The following is a 13,333-nucleotide window of genomic DNA, read 5'->3' as shown; positions in this document are numbered from 1 at the left end:
GTCACCTAGTGAGACTTCCCTTTCTGGCTTTCCTCTGGGTAGAGCAAATGGGGTCACTGTCGCTCATTTTCCTATATCTGATTATTATTGTGGATGGGAGAGGAGCACCTATTATTGTCAAATGTGACTAATAATGAAGAAAAAATTTGGGTGAGCCTTGATTAATAATCCCATCTATGAGTTCTGCTGGGGTACAATGTTTGCAGTGAAGTAGAACAGGACAGCTAGATAGTAAATTGGATAATAAGACAGAATTGACCAATCCTCTTCACTTCATGTTGCAAATGTTCTCTTATATATGCACTAATACTGATTAATGGCCTTTTTCTGAGGAATAGCCTCCTTAGCTTTCTCTATTTGCAAACCCTAACATCTGGAATTTGCAATGTATTGTAATTTGGTTACTATGGTGATGAGGGATAGCAAAAAAAATTTGAAATATTCTTTGAGTGTCCTCTGATGCTAAAGGCAAGTGAATAATCTGTCATAAAAGATAGATCCAATTCATTTTGCCTTATTGGAATAACTATTTATACTGAATTGAATGAAAAAAGGAAAATGTTTTGACCCTGTCACATCAGCTGTTCTGGTACATAATGGAGACAGAGTGTGATATTTCAATCTTCTGGTAAATGTTGCTCCACATACTTTCAGTTGCTTTAGATAGCTAGTCTATTCATTAATTATTGGAGGTTCACATATTTATTTATTAAGTGGTTTTTAATTAGTTATTTATGTTTATCCTCCAGGTTACTATTTGAGTAAAAGTATTTTGTTTACCATTTTGAAATTATACATCTTTTACATTTTATAGATTGTTTTCTTGCAAGGTCAACAAAGACTTAGTAACAGCCTCTTTTCTTTACTACTTCTGTGTTAACACCTCTCATAGTGGGGAGTGGTAGACATTTGAACTAGACCAGCCAGAAACTAGAATGACATCCAGATACAGAATGACTCAAACTCTGAGCCAGAAAGTCAGCAAGAGGTTCAGGATCTGGATATGGAAATCAGACAGACTTAAAATCTATGCTGATTCTTGAGGCATCCACTAATGAGGTTTTATCTTTATATTTAGAAAATGAAGGAATGTGTATGTTCATTGTTGACCTTCAATACTAGCTAGCCAGAGATAAGGAAAAAGTTTGAGCCATCATTGCTGCTTATGTTCATTTGACTGCTGTTTGTGTTTATTTAAGGGAAAAGACACTGTTCTTGATGGTGATTGGTGTTCTTCATGGTGATTCACATGGCCAGCGGATTTGTCATGTGTATATGTATGTGATTGTGTGTTTGCTCACTGAAAGCACATTCAGGTTCAGTACTCGCTGGATCTATAAACAGGAATGAGAAGAGCCCTCCTGGCCTGGGAATCCACTGGATTCAGCTTCCATTAATAATAACTGCAGTGAGATGTTCAGTGACTGTTCAGCATCTCACAGGACCATGACTTCAGTCACATCCTTCCTTTGCTACAGATGGGATTAGTCGCTCCCAGAGATTCCTACCGTGTTAATTGACCAAAACAAACAAAGCATTTGGGAATATGTTAAATTCTTTGCTTTTAGATTGTGATAACTTACAGCTGTCCCAGGCTGTAACTGGAGCTTCACAGTGTAAAAAAATTTAGAGACATACAATAAATAAAAGACTCTCAATTCCTCAACAACAACAACAAAGAGAAATAATATGGAAACATGACATAGTAAAAAGCAATGTCAAAGGGAATGCCAAGCATCACTCCAACACTCTGTATTTTTTATGTTTATTTCTTTTAGGTCCATTTTGTGAGGAACCTGGTGATCCTTGTGCCTCTCAGCCATGCCTGAATGGAGGTATATGCCATTATAACCAGTCTGGATATGTTTGTAATTGCCCTTCTGGTTTTCTTGGTCACAACTGTGAAATTGACATCAATGAATGTTCTTCAAGGCCATGTCAGAACAGAGGTACATGTATCGATTTGCCAAATGTAAGTATAAATGTTAGAGATCCCTATTTGAACAGAGAATCATAGAATTACAGCATTGCATCATAGAATGATTTGGGCTGGAAGGAACATTTAAATATGATCTATTTCCAACATCTCTGCAGTAGGCAGAGACCTCTAATTCTAGATGAGGTTGCCGGAAGTTGCATCCAACCTGACCTTGAACGCTTCAGGGGATGGATCATTTACAACTTTCCTCCTATCTCACTAACTTAGCAAAAATGATGATGTGTGGGGTGATGTTAGAGGTCTCACAGAAGTCAGGGTAAATGTTATCACTTACTCTTCCCTTACCCACCAATACAGTTACTAAGTCATTGAAAGACACCATTAGTCAGACATAATTTACCCTTTGTGAAGACATATTGTCTGTTTCTAATCACCTTCCTGTCATCCATATGCTTTGAAATACCTTACAGGAGGATCTGTTTCATGAAATTTTCAAAACATTTAATTCCAATGTAAATTTTTAAACTAGTTTTGCATGCTTCATGAAGAAACAGCATTTTCTCAATGTATCCTGCTAATAATATTTTTATGATAAAAACCCCCAAAATCCCCATTTCACATCAGTTGCGTGGTGATCACTTAAGAAACTACACATGTTATTTTATTTCTTTTTTTGGCTCCCTAATAAAATCATCTGACACAAACATGAGGCATCATGTAATCTTTATTAACTAGTTATTGTCTTGTTCTTGCTTTTCATGTGGCATGAATTTTATAATTCCCTTTTTTTCTTTCTTTTATTTGTAAAGTAGAATAAATTCATGCAGAACTCATGAAGTTTTAATAAAGCCATACCTGGTAGTATGTCAAAATAAATTGTTGATGTCCTTTCCTAAGCATGTCTATTGCAAATAGCAGTGATTGTACAGAATCAAAACAGTGAAAGAAGAGTTCAAAAGCTTAGTTATCACATAGCAGTGATACACATTCATACATAGAGAGAAAAAGAGACATCTAAATTGCTGAGTAAATGGATAGATTTCTAAGCTATGCAACCTATCTAAATATTTTGTCTACTAGATATACTAGCACAAACTATTTTATGCAGTGAGCAAACAGTTGCAGTAGTTTGTTTCACATGTATAGAAATCTCTCTAAGCACTTCCAATTTCATTAGGGGAACAAATCCCCTTACTTTTTCCTTTACTTTCTGACTTCAAAAGGCCTATGAAGAGCATAGAAAATATGGGTGGGACTGTCAGCCCTAAGAAATATTTTGTTCTGTAAAATAACTTACTTTTCTTACTGTTCAAATTAGAGATTGCAGTAACTGACAGATGTCTTTCACTGTTAAAGTGTAGCATAGACTCTGTGCTTTATATTGAAGGAGAAAATAGATACCCATAATTTTCTTTCCTCCTCTAGTTAGTGACAGTCTGGTTATTAATGTACCTTGTGTACTGTTAGTGTTTAATAGATGCAAACATTACATTGAAACAAAATCAGAAATGAGGAAAAAAACACTAATTATAAACTCCTTCTTGATTCAGTTATGAGAAACACCTATTTAAAGCTGGTATATTTCCATCTAGCAAACTCAAGTATGGTATAATCTGTGCTGGAAGGCCTGTTCTACTTGTCCTAAATTAAGTTTGCAACCTATCTGAGACTAGAACTGTTCTGTCTTTGTAGACTGCTTTGTATAATGAAAAGTTGTTCTAGTTAGGATCTCTCTAGTATTGGATGTAAACACCATAAACATGAAATTTTGTACTGCCTTGGGTACAACAAATAATTATTTCTAATTTCCCTCTCTTCTATAGGATGTGGCATGTATCTGTATGCCAATATTTACTGGCAAATTCTGTGAGAGAATACTGAATCCATGTGAATTATTGCCTTGCTTAAATAATGCAACTTGTGTAGCTCAACAGCAAAACTATCACTGCCGGTAAGATTGGAAATTAAATTATGTCAGTACTTTGTTGGTTCACTTGATGATATCACACAGACTGCAGGAAGAAAAGACTTCATTCACAGAGAACACAGAAAACTATAAACTTCTGTTTTTAAAAATATATATTTATCTTTTGTGCTTTAATCCGTTAGGCTTCTTGTAAACTCTGGGAGGGATACAAAAAGATGTAAAGCATTTAAGAGCTATAAATTTTTTCATTATTAATACCATTAAAAATATATATAAATTTTAAAACACTGATGACAATTGAGATATTTATACTAAATGTGCCACTCCCTTTCAGGGTGCATGAAATTTATGTTGTTTCTGAAAAGGGAACTTATTTAATTTATAGTTCACAGACATGAATTAGTAGACTTTAAATTGATCCTTCAAGCAGCATATGAAAATCTGTTTAATTCAGAAAGATCACACTAAAAATTATTCATTTGAAAATACCAGAAGTAACCCAATATATAATTTAATTTAATGTTTAAATAGATTTTTGGATTTTTTTTCCTATGCCAGTAAGGAGTACAATTTATCCTGTTCCCCTTTGTTTGGCTTTTATCTTGCTGCCTGAGTAAATTCAGATAAGCATTACTGAAGTAAACATTTTTCAAATTTTAGGATATTCATAAAAGCAGAAAATTGAAAACTGTGATAGAAAAAACCTGACAACATATTATTAATGAACTTAGAAACTTAAAAAAATATAAAAATATAGAACACAGAGTTACAGTCCATCAGCAGAGATTCAATTGAGAAGACTTGAATAAAAATATAAGTAGAACTGTTTACACTTTCCCAAAGAAAAAATCCTAACAATTTCATTCTTATTCACTCCTAAATACAGATGTACATACAAACAGACATATGCAAGCTCACATACAGTTAGATCTTCCCATATAGATATTTAAAGCACAGAACATCAGTGATCACTCATTTTCCAATTCTTTAAACTGAGATATAATCTAATTATTTTTTATTATATAGCCAGTCTTTCCCACAATATGTGTATATTAGTATGAAATGTGATGAAGTTTGCATTTAAGAATATGCATAATAGGGACAATTGATGTCCAGATGTATATTGCCTTTATTAACAGAAACCACACCAAAAAAGAAGTCATAAAAAAATTATCCTGGCCCTGTTATTCATAGTGAATAATTTATAATTCCACAAAGTATTTGTATAAATGGTCTGTACCAGGAACCTCAGTGTACCATAGGAATTGTTTAATAAAAATATCTATGGGAAAACATTGTGGCTGAACTATCTTTCCTTTGATAATATCATGTGACAATAAGCATGGAAGTCATAATTTAGATCAATATAACAGAACATAAAAATGGGCAATTAAGAACCCATTTTACATTGGGGTGGGTTATAAGCTCGTTAACACTAAGAATGCTCTAAAAGGGAACTGACAACCTAGAAAGAACGCTGTGAATAGTGTTCAATCCACATAGTCAACCCTGGCAACCAATTTGTCCACCAGACATTCTTGGTAAAGGAGGAGAACTCCAGAAAGTGACTCATATCTTCCACAGAGAAATATCCAAGGTGACTTGACACATCCTACACAAGTTCGCAGTTTTCTTTGACCAAAGGCAGAGGGTTACAATACAATCACAGAGTATTAGAACACAATAAATATACAATACTGTCAGAGACTCAGAACAGCCCAAGTTGAAAGAGACCTTGAAGTATCTTCTGGTCCAGCCTTTCATAGGAAAGGGACTTTAGATGAGATTACCTAGTACCCTGTCCAATTGCTTAGTGAAAATCTCCAGTGTTCTGCCTTAGTTATGCCATTCAGTCCCCAAAGGCTTCAAATATTGATTACAATATTTTGATTATTTTTTTAATAAATAAAAATTATTGTTCTCATGTTTTTGTGAAATTAAAATTAGTTTTCCACCACTTAACCTGAAATAGTTAATATAAGTATTGATGCCTCTGTACTTGAAAGAAGGCATTTAGGTGAGAGAAAGCATTTTGAAGTAGAATGAATTACATATTTTTCACAAGTAGATCACATTCAGTAGTTTTGTTTGCAAGAAATGCAATCTTGCCAGAGTACTGAAATGCAAAGGAGGTGTTGACAGAGAAGTTCAACAGTCAGCAGTCTTCACTGTTTTAAGAATTCAAAATTTTCTTTTTAATATCATATTCTGCATTATCTACTTCAATAACAGAGGATTTCAGAAAACATATAGGATCAGTGTTTAGACAGTTTCAGTTTTCTAAAATCACAGGCTTGGACACTTTCTGCTTGTGATTCATGTTTTAATTCACTTTACCCAAAGGACATCTACCATTAATTATTTTGCTTTAATTTGGGACATTTATAGCTGCTCATCAACATTTTAAGTGAAGATTTGATTCATTTTTGGTGATCATTGTCAAATACCGTGTGTTATATCTCTGTCTAGTCACTCCACAATAAACTGCATGTGTTTTATACTACATTTAGTGTAATACTACATGTCATACTGTGACATGATCCACTTCTACAGCATTTTAACATCATAAATAAATGTAATAGTGTTTAGGTCAGATGCATGTACAAGTTAAAATAATAGCTGAATTGAACTTTTTAGTTCATTACTTTCTATTTTGCTTCCCCTTATGCTATGTTGTTCTCCTTATGCCCAAACTATATTCTTATATCCTACACAATCCCAGCTTCTTCTCAACATATCCTTCCTTTTTTGGAAAAGCAGGTTTTTTCCATTCTAAACACACAACGAAATAGAACCAATTAAATTTTCTCCACTTCAATTATGATGCATGACTATCTTCTATTCTAATCGCATCCTTTCAGTCTTGATATCACACACAACTTTGTGCTAAGAATCTAATAGTTGCATTTTTTCTTAATGTCAAAATTTAAAGTGAATTCAAATAGACAATGAACAAGCATATCCATCAAAATAAACTATGATTGTTTGCTCTCTATCTTATTCTATTATCCATGTACTTTATGATAATAACAAGTCACAAAAAATGTGAAAGGGTGTTCTAAGAAAAATATGTTCTGTTGGTGCCATCTTTGGAACTTTACTGTCCAGTCTTTTTTTCCTGTTAACTTCATTTCCTTTTCCTGACATTAGTATGTTTATTGTAAAACAACAACAACAACAACAAATACATTAAAAATGAGCAAATATAAAAATTAGAATAAGCCACTTCTAAAATTGTCTTTCTAGATTATCTAGTTAATGAAATAATCATAGATTGAAGCAAAAAATCTAGGAACTCATTCACTTCAGATCATCGGTAAAAACAAATATTTTGATTGAGTTGCTCTGAACTTGGTTCTGGATGTTATTTAAAAATTAAAGGAAAATATACAAAAACCTTTTCTATTATTACTTTACATTATTTTCATATGTAAATTTTAATATGAAAACTCCTTTTAAGTAAATACATGAGCTAAAACTTTGTTAAGAATAGACTTCACGAGAACTTTGAAGTGAAGTACTTGAAATGGCAGAAATATGACATGTAAAAGATGCATGCAAAAGATGCATGTAGCATCTTTTTCAAGAGGAAGGTGAGGATTGTGTGGTGCCTTGCAACTTGCTTAAAGTGTTCTTGTGTGGTTGTGTCTATACCAGTCTCAAAGCATATAACCATTTACAGAAGGTTTTTCCATATCCATTAACCTCTGCCCAAATGGTCCTATGCATGAATTGTGGTTGGTTTCCAGAGATTTCTGATTAAATCCATTCAGTTTAACACTTAACTAAGATTAATAAATGACTTAAGCTTCTGGGCATGCTAAATGTGTCTGTACATTCCTTGGACTCAGAGCCACACCCACAGATAGACATCTTTAACTGATTTAGAAAGCACAGTTAACTCGGTTGCTTTCTATTAAATGTTGTTGCCCAAGAAGTTGCTGTGGTTAATATATCCCTTACTCTAGTATGCTGCGTAACTGTGAGAAGCTTCATGAATTTTGAAACCAGGAACTGGATTGTTTTTTTTTCTAAATGAGAAAAACATAAGCAACACATCTGGATCTCATATCTATTAGGAGCAAGAACATAGGAAAACCAGAAATAATTCTGTATAACCTTAATAATTTCCAGCTTCTGGACTGAATAATTTGAAAAAAACTACCTCTTAGAAACAGCTAAAGAAATTCCCATCTGTTACTTTTGGATTCTTTTACAGACACAAATATTCAGCTAACTGGCCATTTTCTTTCTCTTCTTAAATCTTTTCTTTCCATGATACCAGAAATGGCCTTTAGATAGGGGAACATGCTGTGTCTGTAAGAACATAGTGAGAGTGTTTTTCAAGGATTATCTACCTATCAAGATATAAGTATTCAAATATTTTTCTACATTGTTCCATTATTGATTTTAAATAGGACTTCTTTACTATCCATTTGAATCACATCTCTTTTATATGCGTTTGAGATTTTTTTAACATGGGAGGCTACATCAGGAAAGGATTTTCTCCTACTAATAATAAGTGCTGACATGAAGCAGAAGAAATTTCTACAGTTCCTTTTACATACATGAGTTATCCATCACTCCATTGGCATCACATGGAACTAACAAACAGTCACAAAACTTGAATGCTAGTTTTTTTCTTTAAAGAAAATACTGGACTACAATTAAGCAAACACATAAACAGCTATACATTGTTGTCTCTAGATTGTTACTTACATAATTAAGCATGTCATTATTTACTATTTATACTACTCTTTATTCATTAGCAATGATTGATGTTTATTCCTCACTTATCACATTTTTATTTTTATATTAAAACAACTCTTTGATGCTTAAATGTACCTATTCTTTCTAATAGCTTTCCAAAATCTTGTTACCTTGTCTATAATTGTTTATTAAATATTACCTCATTCTAGATTTTTTTTCCTGGAAGATTATATGAAATATTGGTGTAAAATACTTTAATCAATGAAGGAAATTATTTATGAAAAAGCAAAATTATTCAGAATCATGCAAGAGATTTTTAATTTCTTGAAAACATATTCAGTTTTTTTTAAATAACATAAGAGACTTGTTTTGTTACTGCAAGAAAATAATTTAATACAATTATGGAACATAATTAAATACTATTAACTTTTAAAATGCAAGTTCTTTAAAATACACTGGTGTATTTGCAGCTGCATGCCAGGATTCACTGGAAAGAACTGTGAGGAAGTAATTGACTACTGCAGGCTGCTCAGCATCAACTGTTTGAATGAAGGACTGTGTCTTAATATAATTGGAGGATTCACTGTAAGTAATTTAATACATGTTAAACTAATTCAGTGTTCCAAAGTATAAAAGCTTCAGACAAGCAAACTTGAAATGCATTCATTAATCTAAGAGACAAGAGGGGCACAATATTACAGGTTTTATTTACTTTAATCGATACCAGAAGGGTAATTCACTTGGGTAGTATGGATTTTTTTATTACTTTTCTACTGAGATCATGTTTAGTATTACATCAAGTTAGATAACTGAAGGGTACTTTTATAGTAAAAAGAATATATAACTAATTGTGGTCCAGTGTCATTTCCCACAAAGATGATAATCACAGCTGTGTTGCAGCCTTTAGAAATACTTTGCTTGAATTAAGATAATCTGTTACCATTATTTTAGCCAGAATCAAATTACTTATCTACACATAAACATGTTTAAAATTAATACAAATTTAAAACTTTGATGATGAAACTGTAGTGTGGTGACATTCATTCCAACTGACAGTTTGGGAAAAAAATATTAGACCTACATGCTTTAACTTTCTAAATTGCTTCTGAAAATGCTAAAGAAGGTGCAGAATTTGGCTCTTGTCCTTGTTGAACTCCATATGGTTGATGACTGCCTGTCCCTCTGATTTGTCAAGGTCACTCTGTAGGGCCTCTCTGTCCTTGAGGGAGTCTAAAGCTCCTCCCAGTTTAGTGTCACCAGCAAACTTATATTCTATTTCTTCAAGTTCTTTGTCCAAGTCATTTATAAAGTTGCTGAAGAGTGCAGGACTGAGGATGGAGCCCTGTGGAACCCCACTAGTGACAGGTCACCAGACTGGTGTCACACCATTCATTAGAACCCTTTGTGCCTGACCTGTGAGCCAGTTGCTCACCCATCATGTAACCTGGTTATTAATATTTTGTTAATATTTTGTCCAGGAGGATCCTGTGAGATGCAGTATCAAAATAATTGCTGGAAAGATTGCATTCACTCACTTTCCTATATAAACTAATTGGGTTTCCCTTTCATAGAAGGAAATAAGGTTTGACAAGCACAAAGCTTGTGCTGGCTGTGACTGATGACTGCAACACTCCAGGTGCTTTTCGATACTTCTAAGAATAATATTTTCCATGGTTTTATAAGCACTGAAGTGAGTCTGACAGGCCTGTAGTTTCTGGAGTCTCCTTCTCCTCTGTATGCAAATGACCACAGAAAATGGTAAATCAGTTAATAATACACAAATATGATAAGTATTTCCAGGTGGACTGCACTACTTTTGAAAAATATGCGTTCTATGAGTGGCAAATTCAATGTTGTATGCATAGAAAAAAGAATATTAATTATACAGTAATGAGTGTTCCTGATAGTCAGTGACAAGGCAACTTTTAGCTCAAAGTGAATTTTAAAATGTGACACTGCACCATTGATGAAGACAGAAAGACAATCCCTGTAGTCAACAATAAGCACTTGTATATACAGAAGCATTTTTAAGTAGTCATACTTCTTCGACTGTCCGTGAAGGGTCAGCACAGGCAGCTATATCATCTAAGTTATTTTACAAACTTTGCAAATGAGGAAAACTCTATTAAAAATTAGGTTTGTGAAATAAAATAAATAAATAATTTAAAACAATATTCTCAAAAGTACATACAGATTTGCAATCCTAAAACATTCCATGGTCTTTCAGTTTTTCTCAGAAGAAAAAGAAAAGGAACAATTGTATTTAAAATATTCAGCTGATGGTACCAAAAATTTTGAAGCCACATTAGCAACAAAGTGATAGAAGTATTGTGCATGGTTCTGAGCAGCTGCTCCTTCTATGTAATATTGATTATAGCAGAAGCATTTTCAAAAGCTTTTTGGGTAATATGGTCTAATGCTGTGTTTCAGTTCCCATCAGATCAGTGCCAGATCACATCTGTCCTGCCCTTGTGAATAACTTCACCGGACCATAAATTTCATGATGATCTACTGCTGTGGGATCCAAACCTCATAACTCCCACAGAAGGCTGAAGGCCTTACTATGGATTGCTTCTAGTAGTCAATGCAGCACACACATTTCACTGGTATTAAAAGGTTAGGAAAAGGATTAAATTTTCCAAAGTTGCCATGAATAGTGAAAACATAAATCCCCCCATTTTATTTGGGCTCTGAAGAAAATAAGATATGATGTTCACCTTGTTGGTTTCTAAAGCACAAAAAGGCAACACTGCAGCTTTGACTCAGTTTCAGAAATATGGTTATCATTTGGACATGTAATTTTAACAGGTGACAAACACAGTTCTTGAACATGAGCAGATCTTCCTCTCTCAAAAAGGACTGATATTAAAAATTCTATTACTTACTATTGATTTTTCAATTATTGCAAGAAGTCTGTTATTGAATTTCTCCTGATTTGCAGCTGCAAAGTTGGAACTGCTTCTAAGAATGAAAAGAGCCATTGTAAAAGTTCTAAAGAAAATATAATATAGCACTTTCTTTTTTTTAAATCCATACCATAGGAAAGTTTTAAATTAATGTACTGGTTTGTCATATTTTATTAGAAATAGCTCCACCAATTTAGAAGACGGGGCACTCTTTTAAGAAAAAAAAATAATTAAAACATTTTGTGCATAAATCATACTTATACAATTACTGATGTGTGAACCAATTTCAGATTTCATCAGATTTTTTTTCAATAAAACTATTTACCTACATTATTTTGACAATAGAATAACCTGCTTCTTAAAAATATTTTTAAACATCTGCCCACAGATACACTTTCAATAGATTTTTTTTGTTCTCCTGGCAACTTTTTTTTTTCTTAAACGGATTTTATAAGTGAAAAGTTGTGTTCTTGTTTTGCAGCTGATAGTATTTTCTCATTGCTTTTAATCTGATTGTCTTAAACAATTTATGGAAGTAGATAACTGTTTTCCTTATCTTTACCTGAAGACAGGGAAAATATGAGCAATGCCCAAAAGGCAAGTGATAGAGAAAAAAGAGCTGTTGTTTTTTTCATGCTAATCATACTGCTGCCAGATGCTAACCACCTCAGGGTATGGAGTGACTTGAGTAGGGTTCACCCAGTGATTTAGAATGGCTCCAGTAAAGCCTTTGGCACAGCCTGGGCTGTGAAAGCCGATAAAGAGAGTACACAAACAAGAAATCACTTGTGAATGTAAAGCTTTCCTCTAGGTCCCAAGGGTGGATCAAGTACCTTACTATCTATTTATCCATAGCAAGCAGTTTATTTTAAATCATGGCAAAAAGAATTATCTCTTCTTATGATCCCATTTCTTCCTGAATCATTAGTATTAAACTGAAAAAAAAAATGAAAACCAACCAAACAAAGTAAAAATACTGAAAAAACATATTAAATAAATCCAGGGCAAATTCTGAGGATAATAGAACTCTAGTTTACTGGAGTTTACAAGCCTGGAAAGGAGCACAGTTTTGAAAACATGATAATGGGAAAGTTGGGGTATGAAAACTGTCAAGTCTTTGGCATACTAGCTGTCTTTTCTTTCTAGGGAGTAACCATTGAATTGCATAAAAATGACAGAATTTACAGGTGACTTATGATTACCTACAGAAGTACATTTGAGGGACAAGAAAGTGCAGCTCTACAGTGGTTGCTAGGCACTCTCCCATTTGTGATCTACCATACACTTCCTATAGGAAAGGCACGGAAATTAAAAATGCTTTCCACTTCTGGTAGGGTGCAAAAATACACATTCATGATTTTTTTTTCTTTCCCTAACAGCTCCTTATTATGTTACAAGAAACTATTTTTCAACTTATATAATCTGCACAGTATATCCAAGTCTATTTTGTTAATATGCCTCTCTCCCATCATACTGACAAACCACTGATTCGTGTAAGGCTGTGTGCTTACAGCTAGCAAAGAAATTGAGTTATGTAGACACAAAAACTGAAGCTAAAAGATGAAGAGGAAGCAATGTCATTGTAAGGTCTATTTCCATTTGCCAGCACTACACTTGAGACAAGGTCTAAACAAATTATACATATTGCATGAACAGCAGAACTGTGTTGGCAAGCAAATGCACACTAGGGCAGCATTAAAGAATGAGAAAACAATTTCTGTTATCATTCTGGGTTTTACCACTAAACCTACTGTTGGCCATTCAAAGAAAATGTTTGAAATTTCTCTGAGAAGCTGTACTGACACTTGCATGTGGAATTTTGTGTTGGAAAAATTGCCAGTGGATACCCTG

General features: G+C 33.5%; 1 protein-coding gene across 1 annotated transcript in view; it reads left to right on the top strand.

The window, feature by feature from the left end:
• EYS (eyes shut homolog) overlaps positions 1-13,333 on the top strand; it is an 809,794-nt gene that overhangs the window by 130,980 nt on the left and 665,481 nt on the right. The window contains exons 4-6 of the mRNA XM_068183727.1: positions 1,779-1,972; positions 3,763-3,890; positions 9,047-9,161. Of these exons, the coding sequence (XP_068039828.1) occupies positions 1,779-1,972; positions 3,763-3,890; positions 9,047-9,161 (437 nt within the window). The remainder of the gene's footprint in view (positions 1-1,778; positions 1,973-3,762; positions 3,891-9,046; positions 9,162-13,333) is intronic.

Source organism: Anomalospiza imberbis, chromosome 3, assembly GCF_031753505.1.
Source record: "Anomalospiza imberbis isolate Cuckoo-Finch-1a 21T00152 chromosome 3, ASM3175350v1, whole genome shotgun sequence".
In the NCBI taxonomy this organism is placed as follows: domain Eukaryota; kingdom Metazoa; phylum Chordata; class Aves; order Passeriformes; family Viduidae; genus Anomalospiza; species Anomalospiza imberbis.
The sequence above is the reverse complement of the archived record's forward strand: the minus strand, read 5'-3'. Positions and strand labels throughout refer to the sequence as shown.